Source organism: Bombus huntii, chromosome 2 (assembly GCF_024542735.1).
Source record: "Bombus huntii isolate Logan2020A chromosome 2, iyBomHunt1.1, whole genome shotgun sequence".
NCBI lineage: Eukaryota > Metazoa > Arthropoda > Insecta > Hymenoptera > Apidae > Bombus > Bombus huntii.
In genome coordinates, this window is record NC_066239.1 from 16,774,415 (window position 1) to 16,798,204 (window position 23,790).

The 23,790-nt window shown below is 36.0% G+C and overlaps 2 protein-coding genes across 4 annotated transcripts; both read right to left on the reverse strand.

Moving 5' to 3' along the window:
* Positions 1-4,871: 4,871 nt before the first annotated feature.
* LOC126878157 (U11/U12 small nuclear ribonucleoprotein 35 kDa protein-like) lies at positions 4,872-7,497 on the reverse strand. The gene is made up of 4 exons (XM_050640713.1): positions 6,210-7,497; positions 5,779-5,994; positions 5,489-5,702; positions 4,872-5,390 (listed from the first exon to the last, which is right to left on the reverse strand). The coding sequence occupies exons 1-4, from the start codon at positions 6,210-6,212 to the stop codon at positions 5,200-5,202; spliced, it is 624 nt and encodes a 207-aa protein (XP_050496670.1). The 5' UTR covers positions 6,213-7,497; the 3' UTR covers positions 4,872-5,199.
* A 1,852-nt stretch (positions 7,498-9,349) lies between these two features.
* On the reverse strand, positions 9,350-23,634 carry LOC126878113 (uncharacterized). 3 transcript variants are annotated; one of them, XM_050640603.1, is made up of 7 exons: positions 23,389-23,634; positions 20,005-20,095; positions 14,492-14,695; positions 14,274-14,415; positions 13,598-13,797; positions 12,782-12,934; positions 9,350-10,996 (listed from the first exon to the last, which is right to left on the reverse strand). In XM_050640603.1, exons 1-7 carry the CDS (start codon positions 23,420-23,422, stop codon positions 9,727-9,729), a joined length of 2,094 nt encoding a protein of 697 aa, XP_050496560.1. In that variant the 5' UTR covers positions 23,423-23,634; the 3' UTR covers positions 9,350-9,726. The 3 variants fall into 3 exon arrangements, with proteins under 3 accessions (XP_050496560.1, XP_050496562.1, XP_050496561.1); XM_050640605.1 differs by lacking the exon at positions 23,389-23,634 and adding an exon at positions 23,214-23,382; XM_050640604.1 differs by lacking the exon at positions 23,389-23,634 and adding an exon at positions 21,128-21,689.
* Between the last annotated feature and the right edge of the window lie 156 nt (positions 23,635-23,790).

Here is a 23,790-nt window from a genome sequence, read left to right on the forward strand (position 1 = left end):
AAGGCTCGGAACGATGCCTACTCGGCGAGGCTGACTCGAGATCCGCTCCCTTTCGTTTCGCTATTAATAGAAAGCAGATCCACGTTCGTTGGATGCGAGCGTGATACGATCCTGGCACGCTACTATTTTCGTCCCTTCTACATACACGTTCCCGTGCGTGGATCTCGCTCCCTTTCCCGTGGACCCCTTCTGCCTCCTGACTTCCACCCCCGCAGCTTGCGCCCGCCGACACGAATCATCGATGGAATCGTCAAGTTGGAAGGGATACGCGAATTTTGAATAACTTGATTAGGAGCTTCGTCTGCCGCAGCGAATGATACTTCTTCGTTCATGTTTTGACTGCTTTTATTTATTCAAGATAGCTTCTCTCTTCTGTCTTTTCACGATGAATGGTGTTTTTGGTTGGAGAACGTGTTCATTGGATCGAGATTGAGTCGATACAGTTGAATAAAAATATTAGGAAATTTACTTATATCGATATGCGTTTGGTATGGATTTTCCAGATATTGAAAAGTTATTCGATTTATTTTATATAGTTTTGTGATGTTTGAAAAAGAAGTTTCTGAAGGGTTCTGAAGTTCACAGGTGAATATCGAATGGGATGCTCTGGCTGTCTGAACGATTCAGGGAACAATCTACTTCGCTGAATCGGTTGTAATAACGTCAGCCGTAAGTTGTCCGAACAGAATTTTCATATGAAAAGAAACGTAAATTTTATTAACTATGCATATCGAATACAGGTCAGAACAAAAATTTGTATTTCCAATAAAAATTTTCTGTCAATGCGTGCAAATATCAAGTATAGTAGATTACTTCATAGTTGCAATAAATCTTACACAGTTTTTATTGCAATCGCTTATTTATAGAATAAAACGTTTCATAAAGTACATCGCCACGGTATAAAATTTCCATGATCGTACCAAAGGAGGTACCTTCGGATGATAACAAAGTTAATAAGAGAGAGCTTTCCTCTAATGAAGTACTATACAGATATCAAAATAAATGCGATGTTCAAGTACTTTTTTTATCTTCATCCAGTGAATATAAGTAGCTTACTCTTAATAATAAATTGTACGACATTTAATTCGGATTCTAAGGACTTACTACGATTAAAACTTAACTTTCTAACTAACTGCGAAACAATTATCAAATTATTACCTACAGCGGCTACAGCTAATATTAAATGATTACCTACTGTAACTAGCCCTGAAATATCTACTAATAAATTTAGCAAACAGCCAATCTAAACTTAATTAAATTTAATAACTTATTCAATAACCAGTATCCGCCACTGCTAATTCTACCTAATTTCCTCTCAAGACAAACCTACTCATCTTGGACAAATCCATATGCGTATTCTTCTGTTCCGTTAAAAATTCCAAATTTACGAACGTACATTCCAATACCTGGCTCGATGGCGTAACACTTTTAATCCGCAAATGCTGATCGTGTTCTTCCATCGTAGGGCGCTTAATTCTGAGTATTTAAAGATAGCAATTTATTCAAACGTTATGTGCCAACCACTCGCAAACCTTTTCGCGTTTCCACTTTACCTTCATTTCCGTTCGCCGGTTGGCTTAAAGAAAAGAAAGAAAATGGGAAGGGGCAGTACTTTTAATGGCAGAACGAGAAATCTTGAGTTCGTAATTGTGCTCACGTCTGACCGAGAGCAAGGGAAAAGGAAAGGAAGGAATAAAAGCCGGAAACTGCGGCGAATTAAAAAACGCTTCACGGGAAGGTTATTCGACGGAACTGTTTATCGCGTACGATAAAAGCCGTAGCTTTTATCTCAGTGCTTTCATTTTTCGAAATACGTTCTTAAGAGGGTGCCCCTTCTGTGTATAAATTTTTAACCAAAGATCGCAGTATTACAGAACATCGATCTGCTGAACAAACATGAAAAAGACATTAGAAGTAAATTTATCCGTGTTTCTTTTGGAGCATTATCCGTGCATATGCTAGAACGATTATAGAAATACAGGATAAATTTTTCCCCGAGTGAGTTATTTCTGACGCTGATATAGCTACATTATATCTGCCCCGTATCGTGTTCAACCTCGCTACCGCACCGGTCGAAAGTTTACTGCCCATTGGTCTACGGCACATTACTAAATATATTTACCCTCCTGCAATAACAATATGAAAATGATGGTCCCTTTGCTAAAAGCCATCCGACGCACTTTGTGTGCCTGAAATTAATGTAATCATTATTATAGTCGCGATACAAATGGTTGCGTAGAATGTAATTTATTCACTGTTAACGAGAAGATTAATGAAACAATATCTATTAACGTTCTGTCATTGAATATTTTGCTTGTAATGTTGAAACAACGATTATTCGTGCTTTGTTATTCAATATTTTGCTTATAACGTTCAAACAATTCGTATTAATATTGTTTAATATTTTGTTTATAATATCTTATCAATAATTATGGGGAATTTTCGCCATGTTTCTCAGAGGATATCTAATAAAAGCATTTATTAAAAATTTATCTCTTGTCGAAGAGTTAATAAAAATATTTATGTCGGATGAAATAAAATTTTTCTCTCTCGTTCGAAGGATATCGTGGGATTTAAGAACATAAAATGAAAGTTTCAAAGTCATAAAGAATGTATTAAGCAGATGGAAGGTTCAAATATCCAAGGGAAAAATGCGACAATGTGCAAACGCAATGAAGGAACGAATAAAAATATGAATATAGCTTTTAAAGTTATGTGCAAAGAATTATTATGATATTCTATACGTCATTTAGTTATTACACGATAACTGAAAGTATGTTCCAAAAATTCATCTCGTTTATATCTCTATGATGTTATTATCGTACGAAGAAACTTATATCTATACTACTGACATATGTTCTAACAAACTCTACAATTATTATAGTTTACAGTAAAGATCTATAAATCTATATATACATTCTTATGATGTATACTAAAGAAAAAGAGAAAGTTAAGGTGTTAAGAAAATCACTATTTTAGTCCCAATAACGATAATGAGATATTAATCGCATGACAGAAAAAATTGCACTTTTACAAGAATCTACATATTGATCCTCACAGAAAAGATTTATAAATTCTTACATTATAAAAAACCTTAAAGAATCTTTGTTCCATAAAATATTAATCGTGCATATAGAAAAGTTACAAGTATAACAAATTCACTTTTTACTACTTCAATATCTTTCCTAATATTCTACTTGTATGTACATTACTATGTACATATCTACATTTCTATTTTATGAAACGTTAATTATTCACATAGAAGAGCCACAAGTATAGTCAAATCATCATTAGAATAGATTATACTTTATGGACAAGTGATCTGCTTCAACTCACCGATCTCTTCCTAATACTTTACGCTTGTATTCTACACACATAGAGGCTCATAATAAAGTCGACTCTTAATAATTTGATAATAAGAAATCGAAAGAATCAGAAAAAGAACTCAAAACTCAAACTCTAAAGAGAGTAAAGTGTGCGACATCTAGTATCTAACGGCTACAAAATGTAGCGAAGACCGCGTATACGAGCTGCCACCTCCGGCAGCTGTGTCCGTGAATAAAAAAAGCACTGGGGGCAGAGCAGCGTTTATGTTGTGAAAACGGGAGCAGCGTCCGAGTCCGAACCGACGAAATAGGAGCCGCGATAAACGAATGTGGGTTGCCCCTCTGAGACCTTGGCGAAGGTGGATGAGGCAGAGAGAGACGAGTCGAGGAAGGAGGCTACCTTATCAGAGGCAGCCTGGAGGCTGAAACTTCGTTCGCGTGGCCGACGTCGAACCACGAGGCGGCTCCATATATGGAGGGGGCCGTGCTAGGGAGAGGGTGTCGCCGACGCTCGAGTATAAAGTTCCACGACGCTGACGACCTCGCTTCACACCACGCCAGAAAACTCGACTCTCTTGGCGTTGCTCGCTCTCCCAATGATCGCTGATTAATTGGTCATGCGACGCCTGTTAATCTTTCATACGCCTACTCAATTGGAGGAATTTAACATCTTCATAGATTTTAACGCGAGATTCCGAGCATAGGATGGGAATATAAATCTTGAAGATAGAAAGAAGAACAAGAAAGCTTTCTACATATGCTAGAAAGTAGTTTTGATTGATTCAACGAAAGTTTCGTTATATGGTATTCATTATAGTGAAGTTGATCTGATTTAACATACGTAATTGGACCATCTTGAGATTTTAGTGCGAGATTACAAATATACAGAGTGAGAGTACGTATAAATGTTCGGGATACAATCGAGAACAATAGTTTGAACGATATTCTTCTATTTTTGTGCAAGAAAGAATTTTATACGGTATAAAAGGAAAACAATTTTAGTTGATTCAACGAATGTCCTATTATAAAATGAATTTGATATAATTTAACAAGATTAAAGTCGTTATGGTTTTAATACCTTCGCAATTAACGAGCTAGGCATCATTATTTGTTTTGGATTATATATCTTCCGATAAAACGAATTGAATAATCAATTGAATTCCGCTGATTTTGCCCGGATTAAAATAATTACGTGTTAATTAATTCTAGCAACAACATAAAATTGATCTGTGGCGTCGTATGATGAGTAGAACAGTTATGCTACGGTAATTTTTAGGATTGAAGAATTAAAACATTATTTTGGATAAATCAAAATTGTTTTAGGACATTCGTGCTATATTTTGGAAAGAGTGCTATTCTCTCTAGAACATGTTTTGTAATTTTTGGAAACGAAAACAACATATTTCACAGTGATGGTTTTGGCATCGGTTACAATTTATGGTATGCTGAAAAAAAAAGGATTCTTTAAATGACATCAGACAACGATTAGAAATATATTGCAATGGTTTGGATATAGCACAGATTTAGTAAGAAAAAAAAACAGAATGTTTTACGTAGTTTTCAATTCTATTTTAGAAAATAATCAGGAGAAATATTAAACATTTGTTTCTTCGTTAAAAGTTTCTGACATTAAATTTATTTTATTTTTAGTAAGTGATATTTACTTCTTAATTTATACATTACTTATAACGTATAATACGTTAAAATATATTTCACAAAATAAGTGTAGATTTCAAATATTTCTACCAGAATGAAGTCAAAATTACAAAATCTACAAACAAATCTTTGAACAAGCGCAGGTACATCACGACAACATTATTACAACATATTTTAATGTTAAACTTATTAAAAGATTTTAATTATGGATACTTTCTTAATGTTGGTAATAACGTTGATGTCCTTGATGGTGATGTTCTTGATACTGATGAGGTTCTTCATAATGATAATGTTGTTCGTGATGAGGATTTGACCTAATAATATGAGGTACGATTGGTTTTTTAAAAGGTCTATCTCTTCCACCAAATCTAAGTTGACCTGACCCCTTTTTGCCACCAAAACCACCACCTACATAAAATTATAACAACTATTAGTTATTTGTACATATTATAATATAAATTTTAGAAAGTTGAACACTTATAAGCAATTAGGATGTAATTACTTACCAAGTCTCCTTGGTTTCCACCCATGCAAAGTACGTCCACACTCGTAATCTACAAAAATTTGATAGCCTTTTAACGTAGCATCTACGCAACGTCTAATTACTCTTCTAGCTTCATCTTCGTTTCTCATTTCAATAAATCCATAACCTTGGGATAATCCAGTTACAACATCAACTATAACTTTTGCCGATACAACTTCTCCATATCTAGAAAAAAACTAAATTTATTAATACTTAAGTATATATATCTTTTTTATTTGTGAAAACAATAAAGGTTGAAGTATATTAACATACCTCCTTTAAATCATGTTTGGTAATTTTTGGACCAAATCTGGCGACAAATAATGTCCTTTCTGGTTTTGATTTTAATCCATGAGGTGGTTCATAATGTGCTTGCATCGCACGACTAATAGCTTTATCATGTGGTTCTGTATCTGTACCATCGATGCTACCTGCTTTCAAGGGTTCGTATTTTTTGGCATAAGGACTCCAATTCTGCAAAGCATCCACCTAGAATATAAATACATTATATTTTAAGATGCATTGATATACAATCTAAAGAACTTATGGTTACGTATCCCTAGTAAACCAAAACATAACCTACTGAATTGTACTGAATTGAATGCTCTTTAAATAGTACTTTAACATACAATTAATACATTTGTTTTAAAATACCTCTAAAATGACACGAAATTTATTTTTATTGCAATACATCATTTACTCACCATCTTTGTGAAAATAAAGTATAATGTATACTGACAAGAACGAATGTCATCAAATTATGAAAAAGATAACTACTATCACACGTCACACTCGAGAAATTATAATTATCGTTAAATAATATTTTCTGAAACAGAAAAAGAACGATATAACCTTTCCTATATAATAAACACTGTCAATGTTAGAAAACAACTTCGGACTATACGACGACGCCATCTGTATGAAATATTAGAAGACGAATTTGAATTGGAAATCGTGAAATTCTCCGATCAGTCTCATTTTTTAAAACTATTACAAACAATAAATTACTTTAAGGAAAGAATGTACAATTGCAATAACAACTATAGCAATTTTATTTTATTCTAACAAAATTATACCGCTAATGGTACACTATATTATATATAACTCATTATCGTACATATTCAAGATTACTTCCAAGTAACAATTGTTTTGTTAAAACGAAAGATTATAAATCAATGCAAGAATTATTAAATCATCTATAATACATATAATAATATATAGTAACTTTTCATTCTTTTGTTACTAATAACTCATGCAAATGATCGATGCGACTATAAATAATAGAAGAGAACAAATTAACGACATTCTTTTTAACATTGTCGTTATTATCATTTTTATTTTCTGTTATTACTTTTCTGAGATTTGTTGAATTTGTTAAATTATTTGAAGGCCTCGCTGTACAACGAGCGAGGAGCAACAGCCGCGATTGAGAATAGGAAACGTCAGACAACAGGTGGAACTACATCTATTAATATAATACAATATCGTGCGGCTTTGTGTCGTCCACGACACTGTAGAAGACTTTATTTAAAGGCACGGCTGGTGCGTTACATGCTCGTATTTACATAATACGAATTCCTATCGCGGGATAGCCTCATAAATTCACAATACACGCGGTTGCTGGAATTTCGTGACTGAGCGCGTGTATTTTATCGACGGTGGCGTCAATTTCGACCTTTTAGTATTTATTAATCGCAGAGGCGATGCGACGTTTCGAATAGCTAGAGACGAATACACAATCATCATGCGTATCACGAATACGGATTATAAATTTACGACGGACATAATCCTTCACTCGAACAACAAAGAGACAGTTTACCGTACAGTTTCATGCAACAAAGTCATAGAAAATAGAATATTTATTACATTCGTATTCGTTATTGGGAATATAAATAAAAAATTATAATATGCCGTTTAATTTGGTAGAATTACACGTCGATATGCATATGTTATTAATACAATAATGGATTATATATTATGATATATGTAAGTACTTACATTATCGAAACCTCAACTGGTGTCAAAGCATAAACTAAATGGAAAAATATTGGTTAAAGTTATAGTTATGAATATAGTTATTCTTATTCTAATTATAATTATGTTCTAAATTCAAAGAAAAAAAAAGTCAATCGAAATTCTATCGTCTAATAAGAAAGATTTTCAGATATTTAAAAGAAAATGAAACTTTTAGAATTCTCATTGAAAATAAAGATATGTCGAATTAATTATTTTAATACATACATATATTGACATAAGTTCTCCTTAAATTATCTATCTAATTTAAATCAACCTGAAATCAAATGTTAATTACGTAACAGATAAATAATCATCGCTAAACTATATGGCTCGCATATTTCATTCGTATACAAATAAAAGAAGATATGTATAGTTCAATACATTAAATGGTAACGATGAAAAGTATTAAAATATTTGTCTGAATTAGTGATTGAATTACATCTAGGCTTATAATAATTTTTGGTACATTGTTCCATGTTAAAGTGGAATTAGTTTCATCGTATCAATGTTCCTATAATACTGTCACAGTTTCCAAATTTACGGTTCCAAGGGGATATTAATCAAACACTAGAATTTCAGCGTCTACGAAAAAGTTACAAGCTTCTAGCGTCAATTTCATTACGCCTGCGAATGTTTTAATCGTTACGTCTTAACAGAGACGCAAATTAGGAGAAAAATAATACTTCACATGGTTACGCTGATGCAAGTATCCTGGCCAGAAATCATCGCGATATTTCTGTATATTCGACGAAAATCGAAACTTAATGATTAATTCGCTATCTAAAAGTAATCTAGACATAGGCTATCAAACTAAATCGAGTTCTAAATGGGCACCCATTCGTCTCAACGCCAGTATGGTGTTTACCGCTTTAATCCACCTCTTCTTGATGACATACCGCTTTAATCTAATTTTACAGATCGGATTCTCCAAGGCCACGTCCAACCATCGGTGTTCTAAGAGTTGAGTAGCGGATGGTCTTTTCCTGAAGCAAAACAATCGATCAAATTTACAATTATTTCTATGCAAATCGGTTGATATCTTAAGCATGGCGAGAGACAAAAGCGTTCGTATACATAGTTGGGATGTAGAAATAAAATGAGAACTATTTTCTATTGTTATTACACAAACGAATTTTAACGTAGTTATTTGGTAACTTGCAATGAGACAAGATTCGCATAATAGTAACATCTTGTCGAGACAAAATTGTTCGTGTAATACAATTAATTGATTTCCTTCTCTTCTCTTATTGACGTACAATTAATGTTAACAGTAAATTTAGACTAATAAAATTAAGAGAAATCTGGTTCTATATCTTCCCAGTCTTTAAGATCTTCTTTTGACGTTATACGGTATCCATTTATGGATTAGTTTTTGTTCGTGTACATTTGAATCGTTTAGAAGCCACGTTAATGAACTTCACAGATCGGAAGGTACAGGAGAATGATTATGTTGCTTGCGAACACTGTTTCTTCGATCTACTTCGGAATTTATCGTTATTTGTGTCATCTTCTTGCGATGAACGAATTTACGAAAGTAAATGATTTGTTCATTGAGAATTGAACGTTAATCATGTACTTATATAATGAAATGACGAAATTCATAAAAAGTGGAGTAATGAGCAAATTGGTTTCCAGCAAGTTCATACATAATATACAGTTACATGTAGTTAAATATACTTAGCACAGGAAACATCTCTTCTTCTATTTTTACATGTCAACTATACGAAAATTTTTGTCTCTTACTATATATTCTTCCCTTTGTTGCTAACCAAACTGAATGTGAAAGGAATATTTTCTTGGAGACCAAAGAAAAGAATGAATACACGTGTCGATTATCGAAAAATTTTAATAATCATTCGTTTTTTTTTTTTTTTTTTCTAAATCGAACATAATAAATTTGACAACACGAGCAATTCACCAGGAACTCACGTATTTACTTGAATTCGACACAAATGAATTCAAATGAAATTGCGCACTCATTACAAACTCTTCAGTTCCATCCAAACCGGAAGTAGCAACGCTATTTGTATACATTAAACAAAAAATAATCGTATATCTTCACTGTGTCATCCACCACCGTCTCTGTATCTTGTATTGCCCTGAGAACTTCACAATGGCGAACGATCTTCATCGTCGTCGTCGTCGTCGTCGTCAGAAACGACAGGCAAATCCAACGTAGCCATCAACTCCACCAACGGTGTCGTCTCAACGATGTATCGAACTCGACGTGGATGAACTAACGTTAGTCGCCGTCGACTTTTGTTGTTTCGATTGGAAATATTCGGCCAAAGAGTTCATCGTTTTCCTAGCAACAGATTCCTCGCCACACCAATCGACGCTGACAGACTTGCGACCAACTCCTGACGACCTCGTGGCACCTTCCCATTCACCAAGCAAATGTAGCAACAAATCCTTGGTATTAGTAGGTTCATCCAGATTCAGACTCTTATGCAAATTACGAAGGGCAGAAATTCGTGGGACGTCTCTACTAGTCTCGCCAAATTGCTTCACTCGTGCGCGCCGCCACGGTGGAGTAAGATCCATCTCAGCCTCATTTCTGTTAAATATTATTTCATTTTTCTTACTCGTTATATCTTCCACTTTCTTGTCGAAAGATTCCGACCTAACTGATTCTATAGAGCCTTTCCGGCTTCTTTCCTCCTCTTTCTTCTGCTTCGACATCTTCAACGAGGCGAACATATTCGCGGTACTGGTTTCCGTGTTCCTATCAAAACTACGACTACTATGGAACGTAGTTCCGTTGAGCTTCCTGTGTCTTACTATGCTCGACAATTTCTCTGCAATTTCGTTGCATTCGGTATTTTCAGAAACCAATCCGTTCCTCGAACGAACACCGTTCCTCTTGTCCCTGTCTTCGAGCGGCTTCTTGCTCTGTTCGCCAGTCTCCGAGGAGCTTCCTTCCTCGTTCGAATATCCGCTCGCTCCCGTCGCTATGGATCTCAGACGCTCTGATAATTTAATTATTTCATCAGCCAAGATGATTTGACTGGCAGGGTCGCCCCTTGACTTCTCCGTGGTGACGCCCTCGGAGGCTCTCCTCTCGAGACCGTAGCTAGGCACCGTCAGGAACGTGCCGTAGCTCTCTCGGGGTGAGCCATCCGTCGCTTCCGACGGCGTGCTGGAGATACTGGCACAAGGCGACGGACTGTGACCTCCTAACGACACTAATTCCTCGTAATCGCGAGTCGAATTCTGTTGAGTCAACACGCACTGAGGAATATCTATGATGTACGGGCTGTCAGGGTGCTCACGCCAGCGCTCCACGAACAGCCTCAGATTGTCCTTGGTCACGTCCAACTCGTCTACGCTGCTCGTTTCCACTCGAGGAATTGGCAGATCCGGAGTCTTCGGCTTCGATATCGTCGCCGTTTGCTCGACCTGCTGCTGTTGCTGCGTCGTTGGCTTCTTCACCAACCAACGATGTTCCCTGCAGTGCGTGGCCGACATTCGTTTGCTGAAAGATTGGACAGCTCCTTCGTGAGGATGATCCAGGATCGCCAGGAATTTGTTTCGGATGTTTTGTGTCTCTCTTTCTCTGTTGCTTTTTGATTCTTTCTCTCTCTCTCTCTCTCCCTCTCTTTCTCTCTTTTACAAAAACATATATATATGTGTGTATATATATATATATATATATGTGTGTAGAATTTTTGCCTGTTCTCTTCTGAACCGGGAACGTGCAACTCTATATAGATTTTCAACGATGGAAGCGAATGATTTGATAGCGATGATGAGATGGAAACGCGGGGAACACGTGTGAAGCTATAGAACGTGTTTCCTTGAATGAAATTCGAAAATCAGAAGCCAGACAGACGTCCCGAGATCAAGAAACTATATGTACGATGGATTTCCGCTTCCTTGGCCGCTTTTGAATGCTTTTTTTAGAAGCAGCAGGTCGAACGGATGTTGAGACTGTTCGTGAACGCACGGCGTACGAGAGTAATTCGATTCTTCTTCAAAATGAAGTTGAGAAATTGAGTATTCGATTCGATTCGTTGAACGCACTTGCGTGCTTTCTGTTAGCAGTTTAATTCAAGGGAACGTAAAATCGTAATTCGTGCTGAAATCATTGATTTACGCAGATTAAGACTGACGTTTGAAAGTCGGTAGTAATTTATTGATTTTGCTTGGTGATAAGATATATCGCTTCCAGTGAAAAGCAACATATTGAAGATGAAGGAAACATGCTCGGGATTAATCAGACACAAAGGGAGAGAGAGAAAGTCGAAGAGTAACCGTGAAAGAGTTACAACAAAAACGCGAGCGTAACTGTCCAGATAATCGAACGTTCGAAAGAACTTGTTTTTCTCTTCATTTGCAAGGTCTTACTTCGAATTAAATTCAATCTCGATATCTTTTAATTAAGAAATTATTTAGAGACCGATTAAGAAGTTTGAAATACGAAAATGTAACATAATCTTTAGAGATCTATCGCGAAGGACGAAGTATAACGAACAGAATAAAAGCAATCGGAAAATAGTTTAGCAATTTTCATTACGCCATTCGTATCAACAACTATTATTTTATTATCTCAAGTTGAAACAGAAGTTACACTTGATTACGTATCGGAATTAAAATTACAATTTCTTCGTGAGTTTTGCCTTCGCCTTCGACGTAAAAAGTTCGCTAAAATGATATCGCTTTTAATTTTTAATTTATAAACGCCTAGAGAAACTAGAGTTACACGATTTCAATATTTAACGAGAAATCCTAATATTTATCCCATTTGCTACATAATTAATTTTTAGTCTGCTAGTTTCTATGAATATTCCATGATTTGTTCATATTCTTTAAAATTGCACAGTTTCAATATTTGCAGTAACTACACGATCAATTTTTAGTCTTATCGTTCCTGTTTGTATTAAGTGTGCACGTAGGGATCGTATTACACGCCACAGTTGGAAACATTTGCCATGAATTACCCTACTTAACGTAATCCGAACAATTCGAAACAGTGGATCATTTAATCGAGAAAATGGAATAAGGTGATCGAAGGATACAGAAAATGATGGCTCTGTTGAATTTTCTTGGCAAACGATGTACGTACAGTCGAAGACAAGAAAGTTGTTCGTGTATTTCGTTATCTGGGCAGCTGCGTTCATTAACAAGTTCTGCGAACGTGTCAGTGTTCACGTTCGTCTTCTGTCAATCGTAATTAGCAACGTGGTTCGGATATTTTAGCATAAATCCACGTCACCTTGGTACGACGTAATATTTCTCAAAAATAACAAGCGATACGTACTCTTTGTCTTTGACTAGCAGACAACGGATAAAATCCTTCGCGTCTTCGGATATATTGGCGAATGCGTCATGATCAAAGTCGTACTTCGCGATGGTCACGTTCGCCATTGTCTCGATGTCTGTGTCCCCCATGAACGGTGACAAACCGGATAATCTGAAAATAGAAATAAATAATTTGCTTACGTCTCTCGTTGTAATTTGCACGGAGTAACGAAATGTGAAAGATCTTTAATTTCTTCGTCGAGGAACAAACGAGAAATAATTTTACTGGTACAATCTACAGTTAAATCACCAAGCGTTAAGTTTATGTTCTTCGCGTTGTTAGAAAATAGAGCTGTGGAATGCGAAACGCGCTTTACACGTTTTTCGCCGAAGGCTACTTGCCTAATGTTTGTAGTAGAAGCAGAATTTTTTTAATAGGCATTTACGGAGAAGTATGTATCAGGGTTTATATGTATATATGCAAGATAGATAAAATAAACAAAATTCTATGTTAAATTTAGTAGAAATTACGGAAGAATACATTTAGCGCGGAGAATTTGAGAATAAAACAGTTTGAAAATTTAAAGATTCGAATATTTCAAAGTTTACAAGTTTGAAAATTTAGAAACTAGAAAATATAGAAAAACATGGATTAATCGGAAACGTGTCATTCTTAAAATTCGTAAATCTTCTTTTTCGAAAAATCAAAAACATTTATTACACGTATATTTCAAGCATTGTCGATATTTCTTACTTGCTGTTAGACGTTTCTCAAATATTTATGTTCCTGTTTTTCCATGTAAAGTAAACGGATCGAAATTGAAGGGCAACTTACAATACGTAACAGATGACGCCTATACTCCACATGTCGGTACCATAACCAATCTGATCGAAATTTACGACTTCCGGTGCAACGAACTCCGGCGTGCCAAATAGAACTTGCAACTTCTTCTTTGGATCGTACTCCCTCGCCAGGCCGAAGTCTATGATTTTGATCCTATTACCCTCCTTTGTCAAACATAATATGTTTTCAGGCTAGAAACAGAGAGTATATCGTTTACCTTATCGTTATATTGTCAAATGTGAATTAGAAAGCGAAATAATGTAATTATACGATAAATTGTGAAATGTAAATTAAACCGAACTAAGCGATAAAACGCTTTTAAAATTCATTAACTATAGCTTCTATTTAATAACTCTGTTCATTTATGTAATAAACCAGATATACTTCAGAGTTAACACGCAAATTACGTTAGTATAACTATGAATGAAAAATATACAAAAAATACATTTACTGCTACTAAAATGTGGCTTCTCCTCGCTAGTTGCGTATCTTTTTCATAAATAACAATCTTTCTCATAATACAGTTAAACTGAGAATTTCTATGACGAAAAACACATGCAATTGCCGAGGAGAAGTCATGTTTTAGTAGCAATAAATGTATTAATCGTCGAATAACAAAGCTCAGCTGTACCAATAACGTAAATCGATATTTTTCAATATAATTTACCTTTAAATCGAGATGCAAAATATTCTGTCGGTGAACGAACTCTATACCCTCGCAGATCTGTCGCATGAAAACGGCGCAGCTACGCTCGGTCAACACGAAATCGTCGTCTATCACCCTCTCAAATAGTTCGCCGCCTTCGATCCTTGAACATACGCGAAAATAAGCATAATCGATATGATTCCTCTAAAATGAACACATTTACTGTATTAAGAGCTTACAGTTCCAAAATTACGTATATCTGCTTGCCGGTGTCAATGGCATCGTAGAGCTGAATAAGTCGTGGATGTTGTAACCGTCTCATAATTTCCACCTCTCGTTCCACCGATCGCTTGTCCTCCTTTTTCGCCGTGTTCACCACCTTCGCGGCGAGCATCAAGTCGCTTACTTTCTCCTTACATCGATAAACGGTGCCAAATTTTCCTCTGCAAATAGGTACGATCTCGTTTCACGTATCTGTACACCTAAGAATCCGTAGAAACTTCTATCAAAGCGACTTCGATCGCCTCGTTGTCTTTGCTTTCATTCGTTAATTTTAAAATTATGCGCGATCGTACGCACGGTTTCGTCAAAATGATGGCTTTCAAATCTATCGTTTGTACGGTTACCAAAAAATATGCAAATCCGTGCGATTCGTAAAATTAATAGTTGATTTTTATTTAATTGGAATCGTACAGGCAGAATATTTTTAGATACACTTTGAAAGTTGGCAAGTAATTACCAGTTGTGCAATAAAAGTGTTAACCGTTGTTTTATAGATGCTTCTCGTTACAACATTCATGTACAAGTTACATTTACTGTGCAAATAATTCGAGCATTTATGCACGTTTCTAAACGGCGGTATAATTTCCCAAATATCTTTTCATCTTTCTGAAATACTTGTAATTTTCAATTTTCATAACTGTAGTTTCAAATATCTTTCTAGCCTTCTTTGAACTTCTTGTAATTTTTTTCTAATCTTTCGACTAATTTCATTTCACTTCGATACATTTTTCTATCCTAATCTCGATTTCCTAGAACATTTGAACTATTAGAACGACTTAGCGACAGTAGCAAATATTTACCGAAGAAAGGAATTGACTTCTGTCAGTTATCCAATAAACCATCTTCACCCGTATGTTCTTTGAGACCTCGTAAGCCTCGTAAATTATAACAATTCACTCTTGATACTGCGCGAAATCAAACGTTATTTTCAACGAAAAAAATCGTACCCCAGTCTAAACGTGTACAATCGCTTTCACTCGAAGCATAAACACGTTTCATGTAAATTGTTCGGCGGACAGAAACGCATTAGCTATTGTTGATGCATGGTAATGTGCGCCAAACATCGAAAGCTATACTCGTTACAAATATTCTTGAATCATTTTTAAATATCAAATTTTACGATAGAGTTGAGTTTCATTGGTAACAAAATTCAAATAAAATGGAACTCATTAATGGTAAGAAGATGCTTGCTGGAACCTTGAAAATGGGATAAAATAGACGGTTAAATAATACATGATAGTATGTATTTCTTTGTAGTCTTGCAATAGTAAATGTCAGCGTAATAAATCGTGGTAACTCGAGAACATTTAGGTATGTGAAGGAACAGAAGAAAAACACCTTGTTAATATTTCATTGAACGTCTCAAGAACGCCAACAGCAGTCGCATTCGTGAACTTTGACCTTGTTAACTCCAACATTCCTTCTTCTTATACAAACAAGACGCCTTATTCCTTTTTCTTATCGTAATTTATATTATTGTTAAAACAATTTATCCGAATTATCTGTTTTAATGAAAATTACATTTCTCGCGCTGATGGTAAATGACACATCGATTAAGAGTTAAATGATTTCAAGATTATAACGTTATATCGTTTACGTACGCTTTTCGGTTTCATTTTTCAAGCATTTTTCTAAATACGAGATAATATTACGAAAGATTTTCCTCCAGCAAAATTTTACTCAAAACGTTGACGTTGTACGTTAGGATGCCATTCTCGCAGAGAGAGTCATCGAAATCCAAGAAAATTAGGAATTTTGTATACAAACAGACGCGTCTCGATACTAAATAATTTCGCAAGAGATGAGTAATACGCGATATCTTTAATAACACGTTTCGAGTTTACTTAACCAGTGACACGTGGAAATGTGCAACAACACAGAAGCGTTTAGAGGAACGTAACTCTTTCGATTAAAACTCCAATCGCGTAAAGTTCGAATCGGAAAAGCTAAAAAATCACAAAGGCGATCATTTAAAAAAGAAGGATAAACGAGCGAATGGATTTTTCCCGATTAAATTGCAAATAGTTGCGTCCAATTCCGTGTTGTACCAAACAAAATAAATTTCTCGTGTCCACCTGTCGCGATTTCAAAATTTATCGCGTCTTGTTGTGCCAAGCAACACCGGCGAGAACTTTGACAATTTTACCGTTCATATCGCGCCAAGATGATTTGGCTATAAGTATAGTTACAAAGGAGATTATGCTCGCATTCTTTTCCACTCGATTGATATAATTTATTATGTTCTGCGTTTATAAATACGCACAGGAATCTCATGTTGACTTGGAACGAATCGAGAAAAATCTACGTGAACAGAGAAACCGTATGTGCCGCGTAGAAAGAAAAACCCGCAGAGGCATAGAATCAACCTATGGTTTTTGGAGCCTTGTTGAAACACGATGGTGTAACGTGACTGTCACGAAGCCAAGTTAGTGACTCATTGAGTTAGTAGAGCATACTATGGACGCAGAAATTACAAATTATCGCAGTGGAATGTTTGCCAGAAAATCGTATGATGCCGTGGCGAGACTGCGTTTTAATCTGCATTTTAATCAGTTGCGATGTGAAAAGCGATCCAAGAGTTCATTTAGAAGGAACAGCGTCAAAATATTTGCTGAAATAATTGGCGTGAAAATTAACCGCTACAGTTATTACTACGTTGTTATACGCTGTTTAAAAAAATTAAACAGCTATTTCCCACTTTGATCTTTCTGACTTCTTGTCTACGTACATTTTCTAATAATTCCCTTACGATCGATTTTTACTACGATCTCGTCAGTCATCGAACCTATAAACTTTCTAGCTTCTCTTTACGATAAAATCATTCGTAGTAGCAATTTCGCAATTATTTCGAACAGTGTTCTAGTCGATGCGAAATTACTGCAACAGCGTGTTCTTCCATCGAGCAACTACGAGCCTTCAAGGATGTACATCAGGCGTATAGATAAACTATACAATACGATAAATTATCATAATTTCAAGCTAAGGAATAATCTACAATTATAAACGAACTCGAGTATACACAGATAAAGTGAAAAAGTGATTCAGCTAGGAACGTAACGTCGATGCTCGATCGAATCTATGTGTGAAGAGTAAAAGCATCGGGATGCTGGGCGATTCGACGCACGAACGTCAGTCACTACGAAAAACTCATTATTTATAGACGTGCAAGGACCTTGATTACACATCGAACTTGGTGCAGCGTCGACTCTTTGCATACCTTCGTTATCAAGCTGCACAGCGCATTCGATTCATTTCGATGGCCATCCAGGAGATATTTTTCGCAAGTGGCTACGATTCATTGCAATGATTCACGCTATATCACGCACTCGATGGAAAATGGCCAATTCGACAGAGATCGCCGAACGATGAAAACGATTCCGGTTAATTGGAAAATATGATTTACGATTGTACAACTTGTTATTAGAATAACAGTCGTGCTCGATAATTCGAGATGGAGATTTTCTAGAAACTCGATGCCAGAAATATCGCACTGATCGTGAATGAAGTAATTTTATCACAGAAATGGTCAATGACTCGAGATCGTGCACCTTTTATTGGAATTTTCAGATATAAATGTTGAATAGAGTTTGCATTATGAATGATTCTAATTTCGTTGCAATTATCGAAGTAAAGATTAAAGTACTATGACACGTCAATAGTGTATGTTGCGATAGTGATTGTTATAAGAAGTTTGTCATAATAACAAGAAATTGATAGAGCACGTACGCTTAGCGAAACAAGCGAATGTTCGATTAAAAGTTTGTTCTTCGATTCTGAATTTAATCACAAAATTCTTCCTCGACGATATCGTTAAAGAATCTTTAAAAATCGCGTAGAAATTCCTTCAATTCTTGAAACAATATCGCATATCAACATGTTAGTTTTCTATAGAGGATCCTCTGCCACTTTTCAGAAGCAAGTATTTTCTATTTATTGAGTCATTCAAATCGTTTCGTAATATTCCAATACATTTCGCCAATTATTATCTAATCATCTCGAATAAAAGAAATTAAAGTTACTTGATTATGTATCCATAAAAATTCAATTTATCGCTTCTTCGAATAATCTGAAATATTAAACCACGCATCGTGGACGAAGATCTTCCGATATTTCTCGATCGAAAACAATCATTCAGAATCGATGGTTCACTAATAGTTTGTCATTGACATTCAGATCTTACCTTTGGCACTGATCCATCCGTCAATACTTTGTGCGTGGTTAGTGGTTACGAATACACATCAACATTGTGTCTCGCAATTAAAAATAAAATCGTACCTTTGCGCCGATCCTAATCGAAAATAAAATTCTTCCCTTTGAAGCTCGATACATCCATCGAAGTAATTTCTCTGTTTTGACAACGTTTCCTACTTTGATAAATAACTACAAGGTATTTACCAATATTTTCTACGCAATATATATTTTGTTTAAAAACATCGCAGTAACATGGCATAAATCGGAATGCGAATAGTAACTGGAAAGCACAAACGTTCCAATAGTTTATTTCGTAGGTTTACTGGCTCGTGAAAGCGGCGGCGTTGCATGTAAAAATCATTCAGATCCGAGTCTCATTCATAATGGCAGACACGCATAGTAACTGAAAGATTACGATGTATACAAGACAGGAATACCACGTTCGCCGGAAGGAATAAACACGTCAAGGTTTCGTACTTTTTCCTTCCTCTTTCTCGGACTCTCTTTCAGTCTCAATCCACCTCCGTCAACGGAAAATTTATCACCTATATCATCGTTACTCTACCTTACAAATATTTCTTTCCAATTGTTTTACTTTTGAAACCGCTTCCAAGTCGTTTCTCGTTATACGTGTAAGGTGTCTTATGAAATGAAACTTATCTCAACGAATTGCAACCAATACAATTTTTACAACATTTTCGCATATTAAACACGCGTTTGAAAGGTCAAACGTATCGCGTTTCCTACGTCTCGTTCGACTACCGTGAATCTCGTTTGTCTGATTCTCGTTGAAAAATTTGTTCGAGCGTTCAGTTGCGTCACAAAAGATTTTCAGAAATACAAAAATCGAGCATCGCAATAGCATTAACAAGCGACTTCGAAAAGGCTACTAGAAGCTTTGATCTCGTTTATCCATGTCAGTGGAGGTTGCGTCCTTCAAAACGGAAATTCCGTGTTCCTTGGAACGTTCCTCTATGCCTGAGGCATGCATTAGAGTCTCGGTACAGCTTGTATAATCATTGCGCAATACCAGCACGCATATTGTGTCAAATTCAGAAACAGCATGCCCAACCCTGCGGCTCGCCGCGATATTTGCAATGATCGTGTGCCTCTGTATGCATAAATTCGGTCGAGTGGTCGGCTCTGGAAAGTTACGTAGCGAATTTTACGCGTCTATTCCCATCGCGAGCGCGTAGGGTACGATGCGTTTCTTTGTTTGTCAACAATAAAAATACGCAAATGTGATACGCAAGGAAATCGATGTGCGATCATCACTCACCGTCCGATCTCAGATTCGATGTCATAATGATCCTTGAATTCCACGCCCCGACGCACTGTCACATTTCGATAGGGGAAACTCGGCTCGAGCTCTGTAAAATACGAGAATTTGTAATTAATATCAAAGTTTGGATCGTTGAAATAAATTTTGAAATTGTAATAAATTACTGTAGACCATCTTTATTCTATTGGGTTGGCAACTAAGTGATTGCGGATTTTGTCATTAGGTGGTATTGACAAAATCCGTAATCACTTAGTTGCCAATTCAATACAATACATTTTCTGCTGTTGGATTAGATTATACTTTCTTACTCGATGTGTATTACGCTCATCCAGGTGTTTTCTATAAAAGATAACTTAAAAGATCAGACGTCGTAAATGCTAAAGTTTTTTACATAAATCGATCTTTCTCCGAATTTGTAAAACTGCATTTATAATTGCAACCGAATCGCCAACGATTACAGTAGCGGCTGATGCGATTATAAACAATCGATTAAAATTAAGAAGTCACTGGTATTTTAATATTACGATTTATTCAGATATTTCTGACTTTGATCGTACACCTTTGTATCTAGAACGAAATTGTCTTGCAATATTAAATCGTTTTAATATTTGCATCAACACACGGTATGTTGATTTTATTAAATCCAGATGTACGTATCATCCTTAGAGAAGAAGAATGACTACGAGATAATTTTATTTCACGATTTTTCACAACGTTCTTCACATTTAAACGTATTCTTTTATTTGATCGGTTGGAGTAATAAAAATAGAGAATAACGAATAATAAATTCAATTCGTTCGTTCGATTTCAACTCGAAATAATAAAGTGAAATTATAAAAATTTCGAACATTTTTTAAATTAACTTTGAATAAAGCGCGTGGAAAACGACCCTATTATCGTACGGAAAATTACTCTCTTCTGGAAGAAAAATGAATCGAATTAAAAATGGACAATAATTCAGAAACGTATATTCTTATAAATAGAGTCAAATCGTGACACGTGAATTATTTCGTATATGGAAGTTTCGTCGCTCGAATCGAAAGCTGATCATGCTGAAACTCGACTCGAGTTCCGTTACCGGTGGCAACAGTTCCGGTGACAGACGCGTTCCTTTACTTACGATAAGAATTCGTCAAAATCATCATAGTTTAACACACGATGTTCGAAACGAACACCGAATGGCTCGTTAATTATCTATTTTTCGTTGAGCCTGGGTTACGAGGGAACCTCGCCAACTCAAGATTTCTGACATACAGGAAGCGGTGAACGTATATCGAATTGTCTCGCGTATAAATTTAGCAATTTTTGTGTCTCGACCGTGGTCACACTTTGATGTATAAGCTGCCATCGCGATCATGCACGATGTATACAATTATGCTACGCAAAAGCGATCGGAATTTAAATAGAAAATATAAATAGAAAGGCGCATGAATTTGTCGCGTAAATTTCAAACGAAAATCTAGATTGAAATTACAGCAAAGCAACGAATGAAAAACAAAGTTATTTCTTATATTAACTCACGACTATGATGGATCGTGATTCATATAAACGATAAATGAATCTCTCAAAAGCAAAATCCATCAAATCTGTTTTTTTTTTTTTTTTTTTTTGTCAATTTTTCAGTTTCGTTACGTCGATTCTTAAGACACAAACATTTTTAATTATTTAGTTAGCAATTTAGTTATCAAATTGAATTACCGTGAGAGGATACTGTAAACAACAGAAGTTTTCGATTCCAGTGTAGTTGTAATAAAATAATATTTTCATTTTTCTCTGCTTTCCAATCTATGCAGTTGATCAATGTGACTTCTTAATGGTTGAACTATATATACTTTGCGTGGTTTTCTTTTTGTTTCGATACGAAATTCCTTCTTCGTTTTGAACAAGCATCTCCTGACGAACGCGACAAACGCATAGTTTCGTGCCGGCCGCGACCTCATTTCACCCTTTTGTACGAGACAGCTGGTTAGAAACATCCGTAGCCTCGAACGATTTCGGGGTTCATCGAGACCGGTCGTTTAAAAAGATCGGTAAACAACCAGTGACGCTCCAGCATCGTCCCAAATTCCAGTGAATCACTGCATTTATTTAAAGAAAAACCACGCTCAAAACACACTCTGCACGCTTCACTTGGATAAAAATGAAATCACCACGAGTATAACTAGCCAAAGAAAGAGGAAACTCAGTTTAACTCAACGAAACCTACATCGTTTTTCGCATAAAACCTCGACACTTCTTTCCTGCCTTATAGCATAAACAGATAACTTCGAATCGGCATAGCAGTCATACGCATCGTCCCTTTTATAGAAATTGTTGCTTTAACATTAACGAGTTATTAAAATAATCTGTCTAAAAGGGAACAATTCCACGTTCGAAATTCTCATTCTCTTTTCTCCCTATCTCATGCAAGTAAACATCTTCAAATCACTATATATAATTTATAATAGTACATTATTCGTATGAGATAGAGAGAAAAAAGATTGAGAATTTCAAGTGTAGAATTATTTCCTGTTTGAATATATATATATTTTTTTCACACACACCATCTCTTTCACATTTATATTTATTCAACGCACCAATCTAAATTCCAGTTAGTTTTAGTACCAGCAAAATATGTTTTAAAAGATTTCTCCTAAAAAGAAGCACCTCTAGGCTTAAAATCCTCGACACCAATCCTACTCACCATATACAATATACTATGAGAGCCTTACATCTTATTATATTTCAAAAATCGTTCGCGTCATTCACAGACAAAGCACAACGATTTTCGACGTTGAAAAATTCGACAGTTCTACACTCGAAACCCTCGACACTAGTCCTATTCACACCACATAATATACCATATACTATGGAAATTGCATATTTCCTTATATCTATCGTACATATATATATATATATATATATATATATATATATATATATATATATATATATATATATATATATATATATATATATATATATATATATATATATTCATTCCAACAATCGTCTGCAACGATTCACGAACGAATTACGATCATCTTCGATGCTCGACAATTGTACAATCGACATCAATCCTATTCACCACAAATAGTATATTATACTTGAGAAAATTTTGTATCTTTGCATCTACATATTCCAAAGATCGTCCCCATCAAACGTTTCACAAACAGATCACGATGATCCTCGATACCGAACAATTTTACACTCGAAACTCTGCATACCTATTCACCATACGTACGATAAAACTATAATTATTAAAACTTGATATCTATGTTCCAATAAATCATTCCCATCAAATATTTCACCAATAATCCACGACAATCTTCGACGCGATCGTAAGCATTCCATAGACTGGCACGCCGTTTGGTGTATCGAGCAATGCTTGGTCTCCCTTACCGCCCACCGGGTCAGTCTCGTCGACGCGTATCATCCTTTCGACGTCTTGGCTACCCTCCCCTAGTGCTCCAAGCCACCGAGGAACGGGTTGCGTTCGTCCGACAGTCGTTGGGTTGCACACGCGGACGATGATCGCGCTCGATCTCTCTCTTCTGGCGCTCGCCGATCCGGTGTACCCTAAAGGCAATTATTGACTATCGCGTTTGCGGTCTCGGGCGGCGAGTCCCCGGAGGCCGGCGGCGGGTGCCTCTTCTTCTCGGCTCGGACGGATTTAGATTTTCGGCGGACGCCGCGGATTCTGCTGGCGGGTCACGTGGCCAGTGGCGTTCCTCGGCGCCCTCCTGCTCCGCACGCGTTCTTCGCCAGCCTGCCACCACCTTCGATCGACTTTGTCCTAACTTC